Below are 27,601 nucleotides of genomic sequence, written 5' to 3'. Positions count from 1 at the left end.
CCTCCCCACTTTTTCTCTCTCTCTTTTTTTTTTTTTTTGGAAGGGATGTTAATAAGGTTTCTATCATGTACCCAGGTGCTATTTTTCACATCACCATAATCAAATTTGGTTGAAATTGGACAAGATGAAGTTGGGGGGGACAGTGGAACTGGCAGATAAATAGACACAAAACCAGTAAAGTCTTTAAGAATATGCTCTTTACGTGAGGTATTAAGCTACAATTCTCCATCTGCTCCAGGATATTGGCCGCAGGTAGGATACTGCTTTTTGATAAATGCAAGGTAGCTCACCCTTCAGGCACAAGGAGCCTTGACATATGTCATGTTTCCTATGCTGGTAAGGGTGAGCATGTGGATACCAGGATAGCAAGATGTACTGAATCAGCTGGTCAGTTTAGTTCCCCATTCTGTTGTCAGCTTTTGATAAAAAAGATGTAGAAACTGTGTAACATATTTTACACATTTACATTGTGATATTTAGAACTAGCAATGATATGTTAAATATTCATAAATACTTATTCATAAAAATGTTTTTTTGAACTGGAGAACAAAATATGTAGGGACTTAACAGTTTTACCTGTAATAATTGCATCACTGGCATCCACATTTTTTATATGCTTAATGAGTAGTTTAGAGCATTTTGAGTTCACAGAAGCTACGAGTAAAACTGAAGGAGATAATGTCTCTACTTTATATTGAAAATAAACTGATTTAAAGTATTTTCCCCCAAATCTTAGTCTTAGGAATAGTCTGAAATTCAGAGATATTCTGACTTCAGGCAATTCTATCATGATCTTCTTACAGACTTCATTACTTCAGAATTAAGTATGGAGCCTCATAAATACATCTTCATAAATAACTTTGCATAATCATAAAAACTCAGTATAGTCTTTAAAACACAAAAGAAGGTAAGTCTGAAAAACTATCAAACTGAAGTGTCAGTATGAAGGTTGTTTGAAACAAATTGAAAAATTGAATAGAATTAAATTCCCTGAGCCAGATAATACTTGTGTAACAGTTCCAAAGACATTAAAATATGAAATTGCTGCTTTACCTACAGTAGTATGTAACTTACGATTTAAATCAGCCATGATGATAGAGGAATGGAAGGTCACAAGTATAGCATAATTCTTTTTTAAAAGTGCTTTAGGTAATACCTTGGGAACTAAACGCTGGTAGGTCTGTCTTCTTTGGAAGACTGTGAAAAATGGGAAGGAATCGATCTGGTTTTCATAAAGGGAAAGCTCACCTCACAAATATATGTGCTAGTTCTTCTAAGGAATCAGAAACATGTGAATACATTGATTTTTGAACTTGCATTTTCAAAAAAATCAGCAAGGACCTTAGGAAAGACTTGAGACAAATTAGCTGTTAGACACATAGGAAAGAAAGCTGGTTTATGGATTGACAGCAGGTTTAAGCACAAAGAAAAAAAGGTCATAACAAACTTAATTTTCAGAATACAGGGAATTCATCAAAGGACCTTGGAACTATGACATCGAACAGTCTGGGTGTAGGCTGCTGCTTGTTTAGGCTGTCCCTAGTTTTTTTTAATCTAGGTTTTTTTAATCTAGCTGCATATGCTGTGATCTTGGTGAGTGAGCTGCCATCAATACATGCCATTTTTATACCCTGCTATTTCTCCTCAATAGCCTGCCACCAGCTATTATTAGTAGCTGAAAAGGCAAAAATCTTACCGTTCCTTTGAGTGAGCCTAATTGCCCTTAGAGCAAGCAGAAATTACATACATCCATTGCAGGGAGACTAAAACCTACAGTTTACTGGTTTAGCTTCATAAAGGTTGATAATGCAGCTTCTTGCCCACATCTTTTAGAAACTGGCCTCATAAGAGTTCAGTAAGATATACTCTTAATTACATTGTAAAAAAATATTTGGGTTGTAAATGGCTTAAGATCTACTGCCATTTAGCTGTAGCAAAAAGCATGTGTTTGCTTTCTAACAACTATTTAAGTAAAACTCACCATCTGTGAACAGTCACATGGTAAAATACGTTATAATAAAATGCTAGGTGCTTGTTTGTGAAGTCAATTGTTTTCCCTTCTTAATAAGTTGTAGGGGCATAGATTTTAAGGCCAAGAGGGCTCATGGGAACATCTAGTCTGACATTCTGGATGATAAAAAGCATAAAACTTTCCCAATAGGTATGGTTAATTATAGCTCCTTCTTTTTTATTTTTTTGGGGGTAGAAAAATCATATATTGTTGGTTTAAAAATACTATTAAAACGAATCATGTTAAAAAGAATCCCATACAACTGCTAACAATTTGTTCAAATGCTCAGTCATCTTTGCTTTTTGTCTGTGTTTGTGGCTGCTGCTGTGCGGTACAAAGTAGGGAAGTGTGTTTAGGCATTGAATTTATACACTTTGAATAGCCAGTCAATTGCATGGACTCCAAGAAATTCAAGCTTCTAATTTTGATCCTCTTAACTGCATGTAAGAAAAGTGCTGGAACTATCCTGGAGTAAATGGTTGGGATAAATCTTTTCTCTCCCAAGATGAAATCTGGGGCACTGTAGCTTTATGCCACTAGATTTTGTGCAGTCTTTACCTGTCAGATGAAAGAGCCCTGCATTCTTACAGTTAACATGATCAAATTACTCCTTTTTGTTTTGATAAATTGAACAAGTTATGATCCTGGTGTCTTCCACTCTAAGGCATATTTTTCAATACTTTATTTAAACCTGTGATCGCTTTCTGAACTGTCTCCAACTTTTCTACCTCCTTCTTAAACAATGAGCATTAGAATTGAACTAACCACATGCTTTATTGAACATTTTGGGGCATAGAGCTCCAGTTACCTGCTGAGCATAACCCTTATGTCATTTTCAAAGTCTTTGTTTTTGAGAATAGGGTCTGCCCAACCTGTAAGAAAAATTTGTAGTTTACTGTTCTTACAAACATTTTTTTTCTGCTCATCTATTTCAATGCACATTGTCTGCTTTACTCAATTTACCAAATGTTCCAGCTCTGTTTATCAGTGACTTGTCTTCTTCATTATTTACAATTCTCACAAAATTTGGTCTCTGAGTTATGTAATTCAACACCTTTATCAGTCTCCTCATCAGAAAGTCTGCTTTCCTTTTTTGTTGAATCTGGCAATATTTGTTGTTCGTATAGGGATCATAAGCAATTTTTTCCCCTCACCTTCTTTCTCTGTCAGACTGTTGTAGTACAAACAGCTCCGCAGCTGAAAGATTTCTTTTATCAACTTGATATAAACAAGATGGTGCCATTATTTAAGAACCATTTCTGGAGTTAAACATCAGAGTCTAAATCTGAATATTCCTTTTAAAATAGAACCTTTCACATAAAGATCTAATAATCAATGGAGGACCAAGTTTGTTGAACTGTCAAATCTTCCTGTCTTTGGAGTACTTTTTTCATCTTGCAAAGGTAAATATTCCCTTCGTTGCAAAAACCGAAGATTGGTATAATGACATTGTCACTGAAAGGCATTTTCATGTAAGAGTTGATCACAGTATAGCAATTTTCCTTTTTCTTTCTCCCCAGATTTTCTCGTTTCCTGGTCTACCTTCCTCTCATAACTGAATTATTTTTAAAATAGCCTATGACATCATTAACCCATGGAAAAATATTATCAAAAAGTACGTCAAAAGGAAATCCTGTTAAGAGCAGAGGAATGGTTGTACTTGGTCAGACCAAGGGTCTACCTAGTCCACTAGCCTGTTCCTGGTAGAGTCCATGAGCAGGTGCTGACAGAAGAGTTAAAGAGAAGTGAGTATTATACTTTCCCCTAATATTCTCCTAACCTTTAACAATAAGGGGATTCATGAGCTAGATGTTCTTCTTGTCCCTATGCAGAATCAAGTATTTTCATGTTGTTTCTGAAAGACGTTTTGTTTTTAAAAGGCTACAGCAGTGACATTAAGAACATAAGAACAGCCATGCTGGTTGACACATGGGGACCCATTTTGCCAAGTACTCTATATCTGAGAGGGACCACAGACAGACTGGAAGGGTAAGAACAGGCCAAGCACATGTGATACTCCCTTAATACTTTCCCAGCTTCTCACCTTTTTCAGTTGAAGGAGTTTCCTGAGCCTATTCATTAATATATTTTTTTGCTTATTTTTTAATTCTCAGTGGATCTCTCTTTCAGTTGCACATCCAATTTTGCCTTGAGCTTATATCAGCTTCTTGTATCCAGAATGTCTTTTGACAAGGAATTTCACAGATCTGCTTCCTGGTGCATGAAGAAACACTTCCCTTTTGGTTTTGGTGGTTTTGTGTGTTGTTTTTTTTTTAACTTTCTGAACTTGTCTCCCTCTAGCTTCATATATATGGCATTTTGTTCTTGGTTTTGAAGGAGGAGTAAACAGTCAATCCCATCTTCTCCCTGCCCTTCCTGATGTGAAGACCTCTATTATGTCTCCGTTCAGCCATTCCTTAGCCAGAGTGAAGGGCCTCAGGCTACCCAGTATCTTCTGTGGAAACCATTCCATGCCTCTGATCATCCTTCTTGCTTTCTTTGTATTTCTTCCATTTCTAAGTAAATATTCTACTCCAAGTGGCTACAAGGTATTCAAGGTACAGACAAACCCTAAATTAGTACAGTGGCAAAAGTATGATACCTGTTCCTTTCCCAGTATTTTCTAATATTTGCTTTGTTGGGGTTTTTTTGACTGTTCCTAAGCACTGCAGGCATGTTTTCATGGAACTAATGCCAAGATTAACATAATGCCAAGACGTGCTTCTGAGTGAAAATGATGAGCTCAGAACCTGTCATTTTTAATATATGTATATATGAATGGTTTCCCCCATGTATCATTTACATGTATTGACACCAAATTTCATTTACCATTTTATTTTCCAGCCACTCAGTCCTATAAGAGTCTTCTGAAATTCTTCACAGTCAGCCCTTAGCATTACTACCTCAATAATTTCCAAGCATGAGTAAACATATTACCTTACTGTTCACCCCCTTTTTCCAGGTCATTTATGAATGTATATTAAACAGCCTAAGTTCCTACCCAGATCCCTGAGGAACTTCATTTACTCTTCTCCTTTGTTTCCAGTTTTTAACCAATAATTTATTTGGAGTGTATTTATCCAAACTGTCACAATCTTGGAAATGAACTAGACTTTTTTTTTCCTCTAAGGAAGAACTAAATTTTCCTTACATATTCCAAGTGTCTCCCTTGGGAGGAGATAATTGCATAAACTTAGTTTTAATATGTAAAATCCTTACATAAACTTTCATACATTCTGGAAAATAACAGTGAAAACTATTTATTATGAAAGATGTAAGTAAAGATACAAATAAACTTATTACCTTAAAAACCGCTAGATGTGCTCTCTTAGATCACCCTCAAAACTTAGATCTATTTACTTGTATATTATCAGCCTTATCACAGTATTGCAGTACTATGTTCTCTCTCTTTGGCAGTTTATCTAAGATTCAACACCTGTTGTACAGTCTGAAATACCAGCTGGTACACCATTGCTTTTGTTGCTCTTAATAAAAATGTCATAGGTGTCTAACAGGTTTCCATACCAGCATTTGTTAGTTTCCCTTGTCCTTCACTGAGGATTTTAGATGATCTGACAGGCAGAAGAAAAGTCTTTGAAAGGCTGCCACTGGATTTGTACTACTGTTCCGGATCCCCTTTTAAAAGAGGTTACATTTTAAACATCCATTTGCATACCAGTTGCTTTTCTCATACTTACCTGTATTTAATTTGCATTGTCATGACCACAGGTCAACTCCAGCTCATTCCTTACATTCCTCAAATAGGAAAAATCAAGCAAATTACATTCATTATTTCATTAATTGTCTATATTCTTGTCATTTGTGGACCAAAACCCTATAACTGTGGGCATTGTACAAGGACAGGACATAGACGGTTCTTGCCTCCAAAAGTAATGTAGGACTGCAGATAGATAGAGACAAACATGGGCATTTGTAAGGCAGTAGAAAGCTGTATATTTCCATATATAATATATGCATATTTCTGGAGTAGGGTTGTGGTTTTTTCCCCGTGGTAGAGCTCTGCCACTACTGTAATTTATAAATGAAAGACATTTAAGCTAAGTGAATATGAAACCAAAATTACTGTTCGTGTGTGTTTTCAGTAGAAATTCAAGCAGTTTTAAAATAACTTCCTGTGTAGTTTTATTTCTAAAAGTCCTTTGATGAATCTTAACAGTGTTATGATGAATGTTTCTTTACATTTCTCTATGTGCTTTTAATGTTTGTCATATGTACAAAAAAAATTAGGTTTCAGAGATCTTTCTGAATTTTGAAGTATCTCTGAGTGTTTATAAAGGCCTCTGAAGTTTTTAAAGCCTGTTTCCTTTCTGTCACGTATGATCTCAGACTTTCTTTGTCTCACAAAACCAGATGTTGCTTTTTTGTTCAAATGGAATAGCAGGAAATTTCTTAATTTACATTTGAAATGTAAATAAAATTATTAACTAAAGCATGCTGTTCTATAATCCCTGCTCAGCTAGTCAGATTCCAATCAAATTCCCTCCTTATTCCCAAATAAACATACAGAGATTTCTTTAAAGGGACATGGTTCAAGTGGTCTGTAGTGCAAACAGGACCTACTGAAACATTTTCACAGTCTGGGAGAATGGCTTCTGTCCTGCAACAACTTTTTAATCCATATGTCTGACTCATACAGAAATCAAGAAAATGAACAAAAAAAGTTGAAAAAATGCCCTAATCATATGCAAATGAAAAGAAAGAAAGGCTAGGTAGAAAAAGAAGAATTCATTGTGGTGGAAAGGGTGAAAATTCTCCTCTTGTGCAGCTATGGTACCAATTTTTCTTCCTGACCACCAGAAAAAAGGTAATGCTGTTGCTCAGTGTTGTGATTTTGCAATCAGTATAGATACACATGTTCAGAATTATATCAGAGCAACCTTTTTCTTCTGGGCTACACAAATTTCAAAATTGCCATCAGGACTGTCTCAGCCTCAGTTGAATACATGCAGTCATGTTCAGGTACGATGAAATATTGTAATGGAGATAGCTTCTGAAGAAGTCCTTGAATAACTTTTTTCTTTGTAACTGAATTTACCCACCAAGAAGGAATAGAATTATTTTTCTAATAGCTATGTTAAGCTCTAGACTTCAATTTTTTTAACCTTTGTTCACTCTCTTCTTGTGACAGAGACTTCCCCCTTTCCCAAATTGCTTCAGTCCTTGTGGAGGAAGGGAGAGGAATTTAACCACTCGGAGAGGTTCTGCAGGAAAATTATGTTTCATATAGTCGTAGTTTATATTACCATTTGTGGAAGCTCCCTAATTAAATGGGTAAGGAGAAAACTGCATTTTTTAACATGGAGTCTTTGAAACTAGTTTGGTGGGCATTTCCTTTCTGACTAATGTGTCTGAGTTGAAAGCAGGTTACTTCATTAGTTCCTGGGGGACAAGAGTGTGTACTAAGACTTTGGAGTGTCCTGGAGCATAAAAACTTGATTACTGTACTTGGTCATCAAGAAAGCTCCATCTCACCCAAGATCCTGTCCCGAACACTGACCAAAAGCAGATACCCAGGGTACAGGGTATGAATAGTCTTACCTACAGGGATCAAATTAGGAGAGCCAAAGGTCTGTTGGAGCTGAAACTAGCAAGTGGTGTGAAGGGTAGCAAGAGGGACTTCTGTAAGTGCATGGTCAGCAAAAGGAAAACCAGGGAAACTATGGGCCCCACTGCTCAGGGGAGCAAGGGACCTAGTGACAAAGGGCATGGAAAAGGCCTCAGTGCCGCCTTCTCACTGGCTTTTTTTTTCATCTGCTCCCAGGCCTCCTAGGTCCCTTCACCTAATAGCATGGTGTGAGGAAATGGAGCATTACCTGCAGTAGAAGGCAGACTAAAGAAGCACTGAAGTGTACTGGACACAGAAATCTATGGGACCAGATGGGATGCACCTAAGGGTCATGAGGGAGCTGGTCAATGTCATTATGAGGCTACTTTATCATCTTTGAAAGATCATGGTGATTAAAGGAAGTTGATGTTGTCTGAAAAAGGCAAACATCATGCACATCTTCTAGAAAGGCAAAAAGGAGGATCTGAGGGAGCACAGGCTGGTGGCTGCTATGCAGTTATTTTTTGTATGCAAGTCATTCTGTACCTTTGAAGATCCTTTTGCAGGTGCTATATACATGACCAGTGGCAAAACAATTTTCTTTATTTTGTTCTATATTTCTGTCTTAAGTCCTAATATTCAGTTTGCCTTTTTGACCTCTGCTGAGCAGGTGGCAGCAATTATAGGCACTTAGTTGTCCTCTGATTAGAAACAATTACAGCCTGTTCATACTCTTCCCCTGTAGGAAGTGAATCCCTTCTGACTGCTGTTTTCTGAAATTTCATGATCCAGTTTGAACTTTCTTTGCAGCTGTTCACAGACTCTTAGCTTGGTATTTCAGAAACACAGCTCTTCTCTATCGTATTCGGAGTACGTGCTCCTCCGGTGCAGGTGGAGCAAGGCAGTCGGCCATTCAGGAAGGTGGCCAGCAGAGAGACTGCATACAACCAGGTAGGTCCGTCCAGAATTAGTTAACCAGAATAAATCATTGTGATCTTTAAAGAACAGCATGAGCTGAGACTAATAAGACCTTTAGAATCAATCATACTGAAAGTATGGCTGTGTTTTTAGGAAAGTATTATTTTTATTAGTAGTTGTCAGAAAAAAATCTAGGCATGAAATATTCTCTCACCCATGAGACTCTCTGTTAGATACCAGGGCTAAGAGGCAAAACCAGAAGAGAAATCTATACTATTTCTGCAGAAAAATAGAAGATTGCAATGCTAAAGACATTGAACAGAGAAATCTAGGGATCCAGTGAAAAGTATAGAAGAAAGAAAAAACAGGAGTAAGAGGCATAAAAGGTCAGAGCAGAGACAATCTCTTCATGGTCTGTCTTACTACCTGTGACTGAAAGATAGCCTTAAAAGACTTTTTGTATTGTGCCATCGAGGTAGTTTAACTCTTTCCTGAATTATACATAATTACACAGTTAACATGCTAGGTTATAGTGTTAGGTTTCATTTCAATTAGCTTTACTGGCTCTTCAATCTCTTTATTTAACTATCTCCTTATCCGTGAGAGAAAATTGCTCAAACTTTCTGTGTTGTGTGGCTCAACCTTTTTTCTTAAAGACTGCCATTTAAAACATTGGTTTTCATTAAATGGGGATATACTAGAGGTAATTGCTGTATACTTTGGTACCTTGGTTTTTATTTCAAAACAAGTTGAAAAGATTTCTGTAAAATTACTCTATGATGCTTTCTTTAGGTCCAGACAGATCACACTCACTTTCTTGAGATCAAGAGAGAACTAGTCTTATTTTAGCTTGTGTCGGCAGCTCATTATCTATGTTGACATTTAAATTGTAATGGATTTACTGTAGGTGCTATCATTGCTTCTACTTGAGTCAGTAGCATTGGATTTTGCAAAATCCTTGGTATCATTGTTTCCCATTGACTTGGGTAAGGTATTAGGGCACTGTCTGTATTGCAGAATCTTGAATAGAATAGAAGCTGTTGACATAAAACAGGCTTTTTGCAGATGGGACCATTTTTAATTCTTTAGGAAAGCAAGATACTTTTTCTACTCTCTAAAATTTTGGCTACTGTTTAAGAGACACCTAAGCATGGCTAACAAGCTGCTATACTATTAGCAGCTTCACAACTAAATTTGTTAGTTTCTTCGAGGCTATTTTATGTGTTCCCGTAAACATGAGGATATGTAAGGGCTAAGCCCAGTAGAATACAAAAGCGCATTTGAAGTTTTTGAGGACCTGAGATTGTACTGCATACTACCCATCCCTGTTTTGGCAGATTAGCATTTGACAGTAGTCTGTCTGTACTACATGTGAAATTATTTCATCATAGTTGGTGGTGAAGGCAGATAATTTACATTTTTTAAACTACTTCTTGAAATGGTCCAGTTTTCCATATTAATCACCTTTTTTAGACTGTTTTGAGGTTCTGTAAACCCATGCTATGGAAAATATCAAACATATATAATGCAAATAATAATATGCAAATATATATAAAGCCTGTATGAGTCAGATTTGTGAGAAGTTGCCTTCTTAACTGATACCAACAGAAAACTTACTAGCTTTTTGCAAAATATGCTGTAAACAATTGCTTAGTAGTTACAGTATTTTGTAATATTTAAGCCTTTTCTTTCCTTTTACAGTTATATCAGTAACCTCTGTTTCTCAGTTCAGGAGAAGGCTGTTGTGTGCTTCTGAAGTGTAATGGGTTGGAAATTTAATGTCAAAAGAAAACAATATAATGAAAACTGACTGCAGTAGCAATTCAAGATTCAGTGGACTGCAACACTTACAAAATCAGTCTGTTAAATGACTGTCGAAATCCTCTCCTAAAATAGAGTTTTTAAACTCTGGTGTAAAACACTTTTTTGCTATTAAGTTGATCAAAACTAGCCATCTCCACAGACAAAGAAAAGATAAAAATTAGTGGCAATGTGTGGTATTGTCATTTACGTGAACCTTTTCGTAGCGTCTGCAAAAGAATTATTTGCAGTCCCTCTGCTTTTCTGTTGAGCAAGCTATGTATGTAGTTAAAGCATACTGGAGTAATGCTTGCTTCTACTGGGAATGGGAATGGCTTTTTGTTTTGTGCTTGTACAGTTCCCAGCACTGGCTGGGTTTCTGTGCCATGACACAGGAATTTTAAATGTTACAAACATACAAGAAATGCTACTGATAAAATGACTGGTAAGCAATGAAAAAAAAATTGTATTTGATGTTCAGAAAATATTATTTTGATCTTCAGTAGTCTCTGTGGTCCCCTACTGCCGCTCATTCCTGTTCTTCATCTGGTCACTTCATTGAGTTGTTGTTGTGTGTGTACAGTAAAGCAGTGCATAGTTTGTAAATAACTTCAAGAACCCTTAGAACATAGTTTTTTCTATGACTCACCATTGTGGTTATGAACAAGTCATTGCACTCCAACATTTCACTTTAACTGAGAGGATAATACAGACTGATTTTTGGACCTAGTGTATGTCAACATGGAGGATTTTTGTATGTCAACAGCAGGATTACAGAAGTAGTATCATGCCCTTTCAAGCAAAATATGTAGGTAAATATAATAACATGCGTCAGATTTGAAAGGAAATTCTAAAATTATAGATATTTGTAAAAAGCAGTATTTTGGAAGCATTTTATATTGCAGCCTGTGCATAAAATTATCTAAATGATTACGTGAAAGATAATTGATCAGATATTTTAATGAATTTGGTAAGTATAATGGTGTTTGGTAGAAAAGTAATTAATTATTTTCGGAAAGCTCAAATCTGGTTTTGGCTTCAGAAATAGTTAAATATTTTTACAAACAAAAACAACTCGGTGTTCTTTGGAAAATAAACTAACTGTAACTAAAACTTTTTTTTAAAAGTGTAGCCATTTCTTATGATAACCTACAGTATATCCAGATATTGCCAAAGATCAAGGAAAAATCTTCCAGTTGTGAGAAGTGTGGCCAATGAATAGGCTGCACGTCTGTGATACTTACATGTGATGTCTCATCATGTACTTAACTTGAATTCTACTTTATTTATTTGATGCAGAAACAGCAGTTATACACTGGGTTTACAGATACCCTGTGTACCGTAAAGTGTATTAACAATTTCCTTTCAGAAATGAGATATCTTAAACTGATATGAACTGAAAATTTCAAAGGTAGCTGCCAGTTTTGTTCAGAACTCATTTTATGGGTATGTTTGTAGGGGTTGGGAACATATTTCCCCAAAGCAAGCAGTTACTTAACTTATTTTTAGAGGTGGGTTTTTTAGTTCAATGTTTCACTTAGTAATTTATTGTCTTTTCAACTTCAGTTTCTGTTCAACTTTGCCTTGAATAACGAGAAAATATTTAAAACAGTTGACTAACAGTCTTAGTGTTTATACATAAAGGCAAACATCAATGGAGAAAATAATTTGTATCCTTCAAATGTTAAACACAAAGGCCTTACAAAGACCTTACCACTGTGCAGGGCTGTTGTGTATGATTTTTATAAAAAACAGTTTTAATTTGGTGTAAGTTGAAGTGCGACTTGTCACCATTTTAAATCCCAACATTTTCCTTTAGATCCTTTAAATTGTGTTGGCCTTCGCTGCTTTTTCTGAGAGAATATTTTGTATTTGGAAAACAGAGGGCAAGTGATTTAATGATATATCCAGTTCAGGATTTTACTGAGTCACATATTTCAAATGCAACTTTAAAATTAGCAGTTATCTCTTGCCATTTCTTAGGATATACGACTGTGTTATTGCAAGGGTATTATTTTAATTAAATCTGCAGAAATTTAAAAATGCATATTGAAGTGTTATCTTCATGGTGATTGATGACACCTTAGAAACACTTACGTTGTTTGCATTTTGTATGGCCACCTTCCTTTAGCATTAAAATGTATGACAAGGAAAACATTAAGCCACTATCTAGTTTCCTATTTGGTTTTTCTTCAGCTTTCAGTGTTACCGATTATGTTTTTACTTGTTCAGCCAGCATCTTACAGCAGTTCTCTGTATTACTGCAGTTCCTCACAGGATTCTTCCTTACCATGTTTTTGCAGTTCTCAGTATCTCAGCTGCTTAGGATTAAATACCCCTGCCTTGTAGGCATTTAAATGGCATGCTTTCTTCAGCACTGACAGTTCTGAAATCTATTAAACGACATCAGCAACCTACTGTTTTGCTGATAAATGGAAGGTAACATTCAGTAGAGCCAGCGCCTCCTGTAAAGTCTTCATTTTTGACTCAAATCTGTCAAGAAGCAGTGGGTGATCACAAACTGTGCGAGAATAAGCTCTGACATTATTGGTGTTTTCTGTTTGCTATATATTAGCAAGTAACCAAGCTGAATTCTTGCCTGTCAGCCTGACAGTGTCCATATGCACCTCAGTACATAGGAAGAGGATAGGTTAGTGCCAAGAACTTATTTTCAATACAGAATTGTCCCAAATGCTGACCTGCACACTTCCATTTTGAAAGGCTCTAGTATTTCTTTAATTTCTTAGGGCTGGACCAGTTTTGACGTATACTTTATGTTATTCTTTTGGGCTGCTAGTTAATTGTGGGAAAGTACCTATGCAGTCAGTCTTCTAGCAAATTCAGAAGTGATTTCCTACTTTTAGAGTTACTTTGCTGTGCGAGTCTTTCCCTCGCTCCTACCGAGTTGGTAATACCAGCTTTAGGCACTAGGTGGTAATCGTCTTCTGGTAAGCTCAGCTTGCGTTTCACTATGTGAAATGCCTTTTTATAGCGATTTTTGCACCACTGAAAGACTACGATGCATTTATTTCAGAATAAGAATTTAAAAAAATGTAATATTTTTAAGTTTGTTTAGTTTGTGTTGGGTTTAGTTGAATATGAAAAACTAGAAGTTAATGTGTCAATAATTGTTTACCCAGCTGTTATCTTAGCTGTCATAGTTATTTCTTCTATATAAAAGCTGGAAGGTCATTGCTTTTTATAATTTTCTCAGAAAGATGAAATTAGTGTGTAAAATTTCTTACTTTGTTTCACATATGGTCAATTTTTTTTTCCTGTCTTTGTGGAGAATAGTTCATTAAAATAAGTGTAGCTATTGTTGCCATGATTGAAAGTATAAATCGTATCATTTTAATCTGAAATTCTTTGGATGGTCCCTATTTATTTATGTTTCGTAGACAGACATTTAAAAAATGTTTGAAAATGAAGAGGCTAAGTATTTAAAATATCTATTTATTTCCCTAATATATCTTACTGAAGTAATATCAGAGATACTGCTGAGGATGTTGTTAAAATCACGTATATATGGTTAGACATATATTCATATATTTCTTAACTAGAAAATGTGAAACCATTTATATTTGAGTAGAGTGTTGGTTTCACTTGGGTTTTTCACTGTTTATTTGCCTTCAGCTCCTGCTAAAAGATAATGTCCTCTCAGTGCAGGCATGGCCAACTAGATGCTTTTTGCTTCCTTATTTACAGCTTCAACGTAGCTGCAGGTATTGCTGCAGACAGGCTGCAACTGAGTGAGATGGCTTTCCTTCTCTGCCATTTACTAGCGCATGAGGTCAGGTCCCCTGTTACAGACGATTTCTGTGAGCCTGGGTGCAGCAGTGGTCTGTGAGTAGGGATGGTGCAACCATTGAGATCCAGGGAGTAGGTTCAAAGTCCAAGAGACAGTGAAAGGGAAGAAAGAACCATCAAGCCTTGAACTCATCCAAGAGAAGAGACTTGTTTTCTGGATTTGTAGGTAAGGTGGAGTTCTTTGGTAGGCTGTTGTGCACTGAAATGAACAAGCATAAAGCAAAAGTCTGAGACTCTGGGGTAAAACCTAGTGTATATAATAACTGGTACTTTAAACTAAGTGCTACATACTTTGTACAGCTTTCTTCCCAGAGCAGATTTGGGAAATCTAATGCAGTATGAATGTTGATTTAATGTAATAGACATTGGAATAAATAGTTTAAATGAACAGTTTAATATTTGTAGTTAGGCAAATGTTTCCATTTGCATCACAATATGTATTTTCTCATGGGGGGGGTTCATTGCTTAATTAAATGAAGGAGGTTGAAAAGCAGGGGTTGTTTTTTGTTTGAGGGATTCAGACAGGCAAACTTTAAAAGTATTAAGAAATCATTCTATGTTGTTATATTATGCAGAGCAATCACACAAGTTACCTATAGGGGTATGTGGAAAGAGTGTCTGCTCCTCTAACATTATATGATCAAGGACCTTGTCAAATGGGATGCTAAGGAAAAGGGAGGCAATAAAACATACAGAGCCAGAGACCTCACAGAGAAACAATAACAAGAGTGAAAAGAATGACAAAATAACAACAAGAAACCAGCCTGGTCAGTCACACTAACTGATGGGCTATCAAGAAACTCAGGCATCACTTCAAAGAGGGGCCAACCTGGACTTTGCAGCTGTTAAGGATGCAGACCTGGGGGTCCTGGGTATTGGGACTTGAGATGGGGGATTGGTGGAATTATGCAAACTGATGAGGCAATGTGCACAGGAAGGGAATAGCAGGGAACAAAGGAAGAATAAACAGAAAAGGGTATAAAAGGCGTTGGTTACACATGAAATGGGGCTGGTCAGTATGTTTGACCGAGCCCTGTGCCTGATCATTGCAGTCTTTCCTATCTTCTTACTAAATCTGCATAACATTATCTATTATGTGTAGTCACAGTTGAAGTTATATTAGATTTTGCTGAAACATAACATTTACATATAACATGAAGTTCATACTTATACATGGTATGAACCTTAATGAAAAGAAAGTATAGATGAAATCAGAGGAGGGGAAGGAATACAGCAAATAAAAGGTTCTCTTTACTGGAATCGGTGTCAAAACTGCAAAACTGCTGCTGTTAAGATGGTGGTAAGCCAAAAAGGGTCAAAAAACGGAAAACTCTCACAAGTAATCATTACAGTGTGTCTGTTCTGAAATGTTTAACACCTACCACCTTACATTTCATAGGATTAAGAATGTGCTGGGATAAGGGTTCTTTAACACTGAACCTTGCAAGGCTTATAGGGCTCCCTGGGCACACTTGCTTGTGTATGTAAGTACAGAGGAGTGGCTGTGCAGGATCATGCCAAAGCTCCATCTCTCCCAGTCTCCTGCCTGCAGCTGTTAGCAGCAACGTATGCCCTGTGAAGAGTACATGAATAAGACAAACATGTAGTGACACTGTCCTCGAATACTCTCCCAGTAATAGTTTGCGGTTCGTGCACTTTCTGAACCTGAGAATTTGTATTTTATATGCCCAGGTGTGTTTTTATTCCATGAATCTGTCCCATCACTTCAGAATCCAGTATTTTTACTGTTTCTTCTGGTACTGTCCCATCTCAGAAAAGGCTGAAAGGAATGTGTTTAATTTTTCTATCACCCAGGTCCCTGGCCAGTTTCCCAATATAAGTCACTGTTGATTTAATTTCATATTAATATTCTAGGCCGTACATGAAGGAGAGCTAAGAAGTGAACACCCAAACTGTCCAGCCACATCTACCAACATCTAGCAAAATAACAAAGTTTGAGTATCCCAGTTAAATCTACCATCAGAGTCCTCATGTAATTGCTCCCATCTCTTAATCTGCAGCTAAGTGTTTAGCTCCTTCATTTACCACTCTTCTGTAGGGTTTTTTCTGCTCTGTGAACTCAGGTGATAGACATGGCTGTTTAGCCTGATCTGGGCTTGGTATAGGGTACCAGAGAGTGACGGGGAGAAGTAGTCTTGGTCAGTGTTCAAAGAAGGAACGCTCCCTCCCACCAATCTCTCACAGGTGACAGATAGGAAGGACACCCTTCTGCTGCTGCCCTGTCTCGATGAACGGTCTCATGCTTGGGAAACAACCAAACCCCCCAAAACCCCACAACAAACCCCAGACTCTTGAGAGGCTTGTAGCTAAATGCAGTTGTAAAAATCTTTTAAAAAGACCAGTGCTTTTTACAGCTATGTTTAGCGTAAGGTATTAGGTACATATTATGTATGCCTTCAAGCTATTAAGAACATCAGCACTGAGTCAGGATTCCTCAGCAGTGAGAAATAAAGCTTTCAAATGATTTACCAAATAAGCCAGAGAGCAATAGAAATGTTTTCTCTTTAGATTTTCATGTATTCTATCACATCTGCATCTGTAAGTTTCACTCTAATAGTATTTTAGCTACATGGTGCACGCTGTTAGTGTAATTATTGGATGAATGGGCACGATTGAAGTGGATGTATACCTCTCCTGCATTTTCCCTTGAATTTTTTTTTGCTCTAATGTGAGACAGTAATAGAAATGAAATAGTCAAATGTAAGTAGACAGAGGCTGTGGAATTTACATGTACACACAGATTGCCTGTACCTCTCAAACGGAAAATCCCTTGATGTTTCTCTGGTCCTGGTTGCTAGGTACTTCAGATATTCACCAATTTCAAACATTTGAAAATGGTCACCTGTAAGAAATGAAATACCTATCAACGTTTTCAGTTTAACCTCCCTATATGCTGAACACTGACTTTTGTAAGTCATAGGCCAGATTCTGTTCTTCTACGTATGTGCAGTCCAAAAAGAACTGGTATTATAAACAGTTTTATTTGGATTTTGCTTTAACTCCTGGTACTAGTCTTTCTCTAACTGTATTTAGCATTCAACGAAAAAATCAGCTATGCTGCAATTCTGACTTAAATGCACAGGTGGAAGTGAGGAACTCCTGGCATCTGAGATGTAATTATGGCTTTGCTTAACATTAAAATAGAGGTCTGTTAAATGGATAGTCAAGAACTATAGTCTGTGTGAAGAGTTAGTAGTGTTTCATAAATAAGAGCAAAGCTTTTCTCCTATTTTTCTAATCTTGATTTATTAGTGGAATATTTTTGTGAAATTGTTTTTTTATTTCTATTATTATTACTTTTACCTTGTGTTGTGGTTTAACCCCAGCTGGCAACTAAGCCCCACACAGCCACTTGCTTGCTGACCCCTGGTGGGATGGGGGAGAGAATCAGAAGGGTAAAAGTGAGAAAACTCATGGGTAGAGATAAAGACAGTTTAATAGGTAAAGCAAAAGCCGTGCGCGCAAGCAAAGCAAAACAAGGAATTCAATCACCACTTCCCATCAGCAGGCAGGTGTTCAGCCATCTCCAGGAAAGCAGGGCTCCAGCACATTTAACAGTGACTTGGGAAGATAAACACCATCACTGCGGATTTCCGCACCCTCCTACTTTTTCCCCCAGCTTTATATGCTGAGCATGACGTCATATGGTCTGGAATATCTCTTGGGTCACTTGGGGTCAGCTGTCCCGGCTGTGTCCCCTCCCAACTTCTTGTGCACCCCCAGCTACTCGCTGGTGGGGTGGGGTGAGAGGCAGAAAATGCCTTGACTCTGTGTAAGCACTGCTCAGCAGTAACAAAAACATCCCTGTGTTATCAACACTGTTTCCAGCACAAATCCAAAACATAGCCCCATACTAGCTACTATGAAGAAAATAGAGTTCATCCCAGCCAAAACCAGCACGCCTTGTTTTAAGCCAGCTGTAAATTGCATATTTTAATGGATTACTATTTATAAATTATTTTTTTTTAAAGTGCAGTCTAAAATGAGAAAAAATGGCTGTGATACAACAGAATATACTGAAAGCAATTAACATCACTGATTACATTGCAATTAATGCCACTTGCTTAGTTTACAGGACTGATTCTAGTTTCATTGTCTTATGCCTGGCTTAAGCTGCCTACTCTTACGGCTCTTAAGTGATAGGACTAATTAATACTGAAACTAACAAAATGTTCATTCATCATTAGATAGCTCTTTCTTAACTGATAGGAGTGTAGTCACCAGACACCCCAAGAAAAGAGTTCCTTGGTGCATTATCAAATAGGACACTAGATTAACTGTCATAGAACAGCAAAGCACAAATAATGAATCAGTGCTCAGCAGTACTGGAAATACAGTGCTTAAGGGAAAGACAAGATTATTATCTACTAGATGCTTGGGTAATGCTCTGTGCGTTGGTACTGTATGGTCATTAAAATGAAGCAAATATGTTTAAGTTTGAATACTTCACAATCTCCATTTATGTATACCTGTATTCTGAGTTAGTCAGAAACAGGGTTGTTTCTATGCAGATATAAAATACTTGGAGTCTATGTCATCTTTTACTTTTAAAAGAAGCTTCTTTTTCTCTTTAATGAAAATAATTAGGCTAATTTTAAGAAACAGAGTCTTTGCTAAAGATTGTTTGGGAAGATCAGAAGGGATTCAAAGTGGGAGTTTTTTCAGTTGTTAGCTAAATCAAGTAGTACTTGATTTTTGACCAAGAAACTCTTTACATTCTAGGTTAACAGATGTTTTGGGCAGAGGAAAGCAAAAATGCAAAGTTCTGCACAAGCAGCCTAATATGTTTCTTATCAGTTGTTCAGGTTTCATTTTCTTGGTATATGCAATGTAGAGTCTTTCAGGAACATACAGGCCAAACTTTTGGTGTAAATATCAAAGCAGAAAGAAAATTTTAAAAACTTCAAACTGACTTTCTAACATATGAAACTAAGAAACACAAACTAAATGTCATCCTATAAAATATAAAATGTTTTTCTGGAAAATTTTCTTGCCATTTTTGAAATTACTCATTTAGCAAAAATGTGATTTGTATGCTTTTGTATCTTTGCAAATATTGATAGCATGTTTGTAATGAAAATTACCTCAGACTTTGGCTTCTTCTTTTTGAAAGATTTTATGGAATAAAGACTGAAGGTTTTTTTCTCTATTTATTGAGGCTTCTAATCTGAATGAGAAAATAAAGGTAAAAATAAGTGGTAGTACTCAGGTTAGCACAGGAGCAATTTTTTCATTAAATGGTATTGAACATTCTCATGTGTGTTGTCTTTGCCTTAATATAGAAAGGAAAATAAGTGAGCCTATTAAATATAAGTGCTTATAGTTACAGTTTTTCTCACTTGGAAAACTAATGCATTTTTTCTCAGCAAAGTTTTTTCCTTTATTCTGAAAAAGCTTACTTTCTTCATGAACATGCTGTGGCTGTCTGGATACTGGACTCACTTGCTAAATTTCTAATTGAAACATGCAGGTTTAAAGCAAGTTTCTAATGCATGTAAGACAGGAAGAATCATAGTCCATTAATATAATGAATTCTCAATTATTCATCATATGTTCATACTGTATGTTGTCATTGGCAGGCTGGAAGTCCTGACCTGTCTTGCCTTTCTTGTTTCTGGCTTTGGGCTTTAAATTCCCAAACTTGTTGCTTTCCCAGCCTGAAGAGCCTATTAACACAGTTGGTAAGCTTGTAATCTTTATATGCAGTTAGAGTCAGCTAAACTGAAGTTAGTCTATTTAAATTACTCCCATTTTTGATCCACCATAGACTGTTCTGGTTGAGAATTTTCTCAGCCTGTCTTCTTCCCACTCCATAGAATTACTGTCTGTCCCACAGCCTTCTACACACCCCTGGTGCCTGGTGGTCCCCAACCAATAATTATCCACAGACTCACACTTGGCAAACAGGGACTCAAGCACTGATATTTTCTGCAAAGTTTTAAATTGCTTTAGGAGGTGGCTTAAAATTAGCAGTCATGTATCAGCCAACAGGTTTTTAAAACTCGGAGAGAACTGGAGCTTTGCAGGTGGTTGTATACAAATGCTGGCTTAAAAGTTTGGCCCTGGCCCCAGGCCTGTTGCATTGACTCCACATTATGATGGTCTGTGTAATCACTGACTCTTTGAGCTCGGTCAGCAATCTGTTAAGACAGCAAGTAGTTGAAGAATGGCAGCTAACAAACACCAATTACTTTGTCAGTATGTGCTACATGCTATTATTTAGCATGTTGTTTATGTAGTAGGTGTATTACGTGAACTTGGAGTCTTTTAGCGTTGCTGACAATCTCATACTGTTTCACCTCACAACCAAGTTTTTGTCATGAAATGGGCTGCTGCTTCTCTTCCTCTGCCTAAGATTTCTATTTATACTTTACTGTCTCTATTTTCTTTATGAGTCTGTTTATAAAGACATCCTGTAACCCATATGGGGGTTTGTCATATTTGCAGAATTTTGGTATATCTTTAAACTCTAGCAGATAGATAGGAAGAAATATGATACTCCCACTTTCAAACCACATAATTTACCAGCCATTCAGTCAAAATACAGCCTTTAAGGCTATGTTTCTTCATTGTGTCTATTCTTGAGATATTAGGAACCTTGTCTAGAAATTTATAAATGCAGAGTTGTTTCATAATACAGCAACTTTGATATAATTGGTTCATAAATATTATCCAGGATTTCCAGGATTTCCTGATGGGATGTGTAAATTTCAGGTATGTCAATGAAAGATTAACGTTAGGTCACTTAGCCCATGAATGATGGGTCTGACTCTGTTCATTATCTGACAAAAACAAGAGAGGGATGAATGTCTGACATCAGAGCAGGAGATCAAGAAGAGACTTAGGATGGTGTTTAAATTCTTGCTTTTCTGGAACATGTTATTATGATAGGTTAAGTACTAGTTTCTGTAATGGCTGGTGATGGGAACTATAGTGTGAGTCAGCATTTTGTAGGTGAACAGAGGACCAGAGGGATATAAAAGAGGTTAAAAGTGAGCTTGGATAGTTGGAAGTGGCTTAAACTATCTTTTTCTGGGCTTCTGAGTTCTAACAGGTCTCAGGGAGAAGCCTTAGGAGAAGCTTTCTCCTCCTAATGCAGCCCAAGAAACCAATAGCCTTCTTTGCAGCAACGGCATGTTGCTGGCTGATGTTCAACCTGGCGTCCACCAGGACCCCGGGGTCCTTTTCTGCAAAGCTGCTTTCCAGCCAGTTGACCCCCAGCGTGTACTGGTGCCTGGGGTTGTTCCTCCACAGGTGCAGGACTTTGCACTTTCTCCTTGTTGAACTGCATGAAGTTCCTGTTGGCCCATTTCTCCAGCCTGTCAAGGTCCCTCATTCACTCTGTTCTACTTTAGGGCTTGTTAAAGTCTGTCTGAAACCAGAACTTCCTCAGTCATCACTGTCAGCCTCCTGAAAGGCCTGGAAATACAGACAGATGTTGAAACACAACAGCAAGATCAGCAGGGTGTGCTGGACTAAGCAGCTGGTTTTTACAAATATTTTGTCTAGGACTGTGATAATAGAAGGAAGCCATAGTATGAAGTGGAGGAGGGAGAAGGATGGGAGAGCACTGGTATGGGTGTCAGGGTGCTATGGGTGCAGGGGAATAGGCAAGTATACATCTGGACCAACTGACATTCCCCTGGTTGGGGGCTCGGTGGGAGCTGGGTGGATTGAGGTCAAGAGAAACATCAGCCCACTGTTGGAAAAATAGATGTCTTTAGGTTCTCCTTGCTCATTCTTCTAACAAGTATATGGAGTAAGGGAGGTGTACTTGGGAAGCAGACAGAGCCTTCCCCTGGGATGACAGGAGTGTACATTCTCTTAATTTATATTTTTACTCAAGGTGGAAGTTTTAAGAATTTCTACATGTATTTGTATTTCTTGTTTGCAAGTTCCAGAAGCTTGGTAACTCTTAAGATGATAATAATATCTGTGTAAATCAAATATAATTATTATAATCAGATACTTCATATTATGAAACAGAAAACAGAATTAGGAAAACATCCTAATTTTTTTAGTTCTTTTCTACTGAACTGTTCTTAAATAGTAGCTATGGGAAAAGTTTATAATTTGTTCTTGATTATTCTTCAGGCTATTGATTGACTATAAATTATATAAGTCTATTCCCAGAGGTACTGAAAAACCAAAGATTACCTCATCCAGCAATGACAGGTTGTAATTGTAAGTTTAACAGACATTATAGGCTAATTTTCCAAAGCATTTCCTCTGTTTTGGAGGAGTCAGTCTGCTAGAGATTCATTCTGTTAAGAAATTGGCTGTTGATAAGTATCTCCCTTAAATATTGCCTGTTTTTCTGAAACCTCCTGCAGATGGGTAAGATACATGACTCTATTCTCTCCTGAAGTGCATCTTTAACTGGGCTTAAGTTAAAAAATAACAATGTACATGCCATCCCCACATCAGAGGTTTAGGGAGGAAGAATGTTTTATTTATTACAAAGTATAAGAAGAATTCTGTGGAGGTAGTATGCAATTGCTCTAATTCAGTTTTGGCTGGTATACCTGAATTTCTCACTCAGAATGAGGGATGGGATATTTTTGTGGACCCTGAAATGATTAAAAGAATGCTTATACTCTTAATACTTCATTTAATTCGATAGACAAATATGTTTGCAGGTCATGCTCTGGAGTTTTGGAAGGTCCATCATTACCACTGAATGCTGAGTTCCTAAGAGAGACGATGTAGAAGGTTGTAATTTAGACTGAGGGAGCAAACCAAGCCACATAATGAAAAAGGAATAGAGATGAGGCAAAGATAGAAACATTGAGAAAAGGGAAGATAAGAATAGAAATATTGGAGCAGAGCTGGAGTTGTATAGGACTTTTTAATGTTAAATTGTACTTACCAAAGGATATTAACTGCCAAACTTTTATTTCTGTAGGAGGTTTATGGAGACTCATCTAAGAACAATTCCAAGTGACGCTTTTTCCAATCTCCCCAACATCTCTAGGATGTAAGTTCTGTTTTCGATATTATTCTTTTAGCTTTTTTATTAAAAACCACTTTCCTTCTCCAAAATTCTGTCTTTGCGTATAAAATCTTGTGAAATCAAAATATTCTTGCACCTTTGCTACCTCACCACTTACATTTTAGAACTGCAGGTAATCATCCCATTGGTTATAACCTGAAATAGCTATGGGAAGGCATACTTAGGCATTTTTGGATAAGAGTGCGGAGAGTTTTCGAGCAGGGAAGACACAGAACACTCAATATGAGATCCTGCAAGCGTCTTCAAACTTTATTTCTACCAGGGTTCTTTTATATGATTTCTATAACATATGCCTACTAGTCATTCTCTTATTGGTTATATGATAAAAAGTTACATTTACATATTCCATAGACTTGCGGTTACAGACCACTTATTTTTACATTTCTTCAACCACAACTTTTCTTCACAAAGTTCCTTCTTTTCCGCAAGGACACTGTGCCCTTGAGTGTCATTGGTTGCTGGTGACATATTCCAGCTAAAACTGTCCTATCTCAGCACAAACCTTCTTGTCTCAGCACATATCTTCTTATCTCAGCACATATCTTCTTGCTCACATAACGTCTCCATAGACTCGTGACCTTGCTCCATTAACCATTCCTCCACATAAGAGCACACCTTTACTGAAGTAGATGTGATAAATAAGGCTATAAAACTTTTTTTTTTTTTTTGCTGTTCCCAAAATATGAGAAAAGGTTTAATTCATAACAAATGAACATATTCTATTGCTGGTCCTGGCTAAAAATTTGTTTCTAGCTCCCAGCATAATTTGTAAATCATTTCATTGGAGACCCTGTGGCATTTCTAGACTAGGGATGGACTTTCACCAAAACATTAGTATTTGTGTGATATGAGAGGGACTTCCATTGTGTCACCTCCTTTGTATGTAAACACATGCATGGATATAATCCATAAATCATAGCCAGCAGCCTCTACCTATTTGCCTCATGTCAACATTTGTTGCACTGAAAGAGGCTACCCTTGCACTGGACTGCTCATTCATGTCAGCAGTCTTGAGACAAAGTTGTCCCACCTTTGTTTCTTCTTCTTGGTGGCTGGCCCATAATCTAACATCCTGTGCGTGGCTATTTGATGCAGGGAGCTTCTCTGCCATCTCCCAATTCACTCCCTAGAATCAGCGAGTCATGTAATTTAGAAGGGACCTCAGGAGGCCTCTAGTCCACCACCTGCTCAAAGTCGGGCCAACTATAAGGTCCAACCAGACTGCTCAGGGCTTTACCCAGTCTGGTGCTCAGCTTTATCTGTGTCCGCTATTAACTAAACAAACCAGCTCATTCAGCAAGAGGCCCACATTCTTCTTGTTCAGCCTTTTATTACAAATGTAGCAATAGCAGCTCTTCTTGTTGTCCTTGACATTCCTTGCAAGTCTCAACTCCAGCTGAGCTTTGGCTGAATGGCTGAGACTACTATTTAAGAATTCATGAAACAGGACTTTGGGGGGACATAGAGATCTGCCTAATTATATTTTATAGTTTCGTCCAGGTGTATTGAAGTAAAGACCTTCTAAAATCCTTATAAGTAATTGTTCTTGAATATCTGCAGCCTCATTTACCATCTCAGTTTAATCAGGTAGATGGTGTATTGTTTTGGGGGCTTGGGGGGGGAATGTCCCTCATATGATGTATAGTATTGTATATAAATCTGATAAACTTTGTTCAAAACAGAGTTTTCTTAAATGTAGGAAGATGCCAACTCTTTTTCAGCTTTCAGTAACACATAATCCATTGCTTAGATACTTTTCAGATTTTAATTCTTAAATTGTAATATGTATGAATTTTTAAAAGCACAGATGTTCATCTGAAGAACTCAGTGAACCCTTCTCTAAAGATGCCTAGCTTCCAAAAATTTCCAGTGGCCAAAAGGGTGTTACACCCAATCTTCCTAACCTTCATGGCACCAGAGGTGAGAAAGGGCTATTCACACTGCCTGTCTCTAGTTCACTTAGTGCCTCGTAGGCTAAGGACACTTAGCCACCTAGTCTGTCTCCATGGGCATTATGAGTCAATGCCAATCTTTTGCCTATACTGTTTGGTAGTAACATGGTAACAGATAACCACTCTGTTGCATGCTTTGATCACATTTCAGTTGAAGAGGAAAGTCAAAATTGCGAAGACCTTATGGCCTTAAATAAGATGAGTAGGTGCTTTTTATACATCTAAAGATAATATGTTGGAATCCATGTCATTGTATTTGGTTTGTGAGTTCAAAGCTACCTGGGAAAACAAATGTCACTATCTTCCGCAAATTATTCTTTAAACAGAGTATCTGAATATGGAGTTTCACCTTCCCCCTACTGCACATTTATGTGTAGGAAAATAGCATATATACAGTTGAATATAGCAGTAACCCACCTAAAATCATGACCTGATGTGGTAGTGTTACACTCTCTCTCCTGCTCTGCAATGCCTTTGGGATTACCACATTTCTCTTTCTCTTGTTATTTTTAAAAAGCCTATGAAGATTAGACAGCAGTTTAAATTTGGAAAGTGTCAATGCTGTTCTGGATTTTTCTTATAGCATTACTACTACTACAAATCATGAACTCCCACCTTCTTGATACAAAATTTGGATTAAGGAACCAGTACCTGTATTTTAACTACAGCTCTTGGGTGTACGTCTTGGCCTCTGATTTACCACGTCTCATTGCCTCTCCTAACCCATAACTTCCATCAGCAATGAAAATTACCAGATTGTTCTTTGCTTTGTAAACTCATCTAGAAAATGTCCTGAAGTTTCAATAGGGTGATAGAGACTGTCTTTACTGTTCCAAATATAGCGCTTTGTTTTGCTATATGGTTTCTACTATATGATTTCCACAAATAAACCTTTTTTTCCTCTGTACTGAATAGAAAATTCAGTTGTCCTCTTTATGAACCTTGTTTAAACAAAAATTTTAGAACTACTGTTTCTCTTAAACGAATGCATATCTATGTACTCTTGATAGGCAGAAGTAGAGATTGTTTCCCTGTGCTGCTTTGCCACAGGAATGAAACATAAAGCATTTCAATTAAAGGCTCAAGTGCAAAGCTAATTCCTGTTAGAAATGCATCAGTGCACTGAAAAAAAAAAAAGGTTTTGTAAGGTATTCAGATGCAAGAGAAATTTGTGGTTTACATCCATAAAGTTGCAAATATATTAGATCTTGGTAGAAGGGCTTCATCTGGTATTTCCTACTGACTTAGGACAGGTTGAACATTCAGTATTTTCAAGGTCAAGGGTAAGGAACCTTTTTCTTGGGCTCAGGATGGTGCTTTGGGGTCACATTCATGAGCACCTCACAGACACCTGACCTGTAGCTCCCTGAGCAGTTTCCTCCATAGCTGCTCCACGCAAAGTAGCATCCCTGCATTGCACAGCGCTCTCTGCCAGCAGCCCCACGCAGAGCACGTTTCCCCGCTGCACTGTTTTCCTCTGTGCAACACTGTGCCTTTTCAGGCCCTGTGCACGCTGCTGTCCCACAGCCAGTGCCACCGCACGGCTCCCCCCACCTAGCACGCATCTGCACCCCAGTGCTCCCACGCCTCCCCTGCTCCCCAGTGCCAGCCCATACAGTACAGCCCCAGCTCAGGGCTTCGACTGCCTTAGCTGCTCCTGGTTGTCCTCTCGTGAAGTACCCCACACCTCACCAAGCTGCCCTCCGTCAGCAGCAGAGGAGAACAGGGGCAGCCAGTGGGCAGCAACACAGGGGATGCTGAGGCTGGAAAAAAGTGAAGAAAAGTAGAGAGGGAGGGAGAAGGAAGAAAATAAGGGCAGGGAGGGGCCCTTGTGGCTACCACCACATGCCAAACTGCTTTAAATCCTGTGTTCTCAGGCTCTTTCTGAATGGGCAATGGTGATTAAAGTGTTATCCACAAACAGACTTTCTCTGAAGCTGTGCATTTGGTGTTTAAGCTATGACTGTATTTGTGATGGGTGTTGAAGGCATTTTGAAATCCTGCAAATTAAACACAGCTGGTAGGGAGAGGAGGTGCTGAATTGTAACATGCCTTCAAAATGGGAATTTAAACACGCTTTCCTTCTTCTTCTGATGCAACTCCTTCCAGTTCCGATTGCTACGATTTTTATGTCTTACATTTGATGTGTTGTATTAGGAGTTTATTAGCCAGAGTCCAAAGGTTTTTAGAGGCACTCTGAACACTTGGAAGTAAGTCTTTATGCACCATTAATACATGTTTCTTTTTGCTATACCTATCTCAGGGGAGATTTTGAAAGTGTTTTTGTGGTTTTCAGGTGTTTATCTAGCTGACACTAAAGCAAATAAACCTACTGATTTCCCTGTCATCAGTGATAATGTGGTTTAATTAATGCACACAAATACATCTGCTTATGAAGCAGAAGAGTGGAGGTCAACACACAAAGAAAATAAGCCATTTCCTTCCCACTTTTGTCCCACAGCTGAAAGATACAAAACTGTAACTCAGCCAGCTCCAAGCCAGGCAGTATAGTA

The 27,601-nt window shown here is 37.7% G+C and overlaps 1 protein-coding gene across 1 annotated transcript in view; it reads left to right on the top strand.

The window, feature by feature from the left end:
* Window positions 1-27,601, top strand: part of TSHR (thyroid stimulating hormone receptor) — a 75,900-nt gene that overhangs the window by 4,471 nt on the left and 43,828 nt on the right. The window contains exon 2 of the mRNA XM_075031082.1: window positions 23,029-23,100. Within this exon, the coding sequence (XP_074887183.1) occupies window positions 23,029-23,100 (72 nt within the window). The remainder of the gene's footprint in view (window positions 1-23,028; window positions 23,101-27,601) is intronic.

This window comes from Buteo buteo, chromosome 6 (assembly GCF_964188355.1).
Source record: "Buteo buteo chromosome 6, bButBut1.hap1.1, whole genome shotgun sequence".
NCBI lineage: Eukaryota > Metazoa > Chordata > Aves > Accipitriformes > Accipitridae > Buteo > Buteo buteo.
The sequence above is the reverse complement of the archived record's forward strand: the minus strand, read 5'-3'. Positions and strand labels throughout refer to the sequence as shown.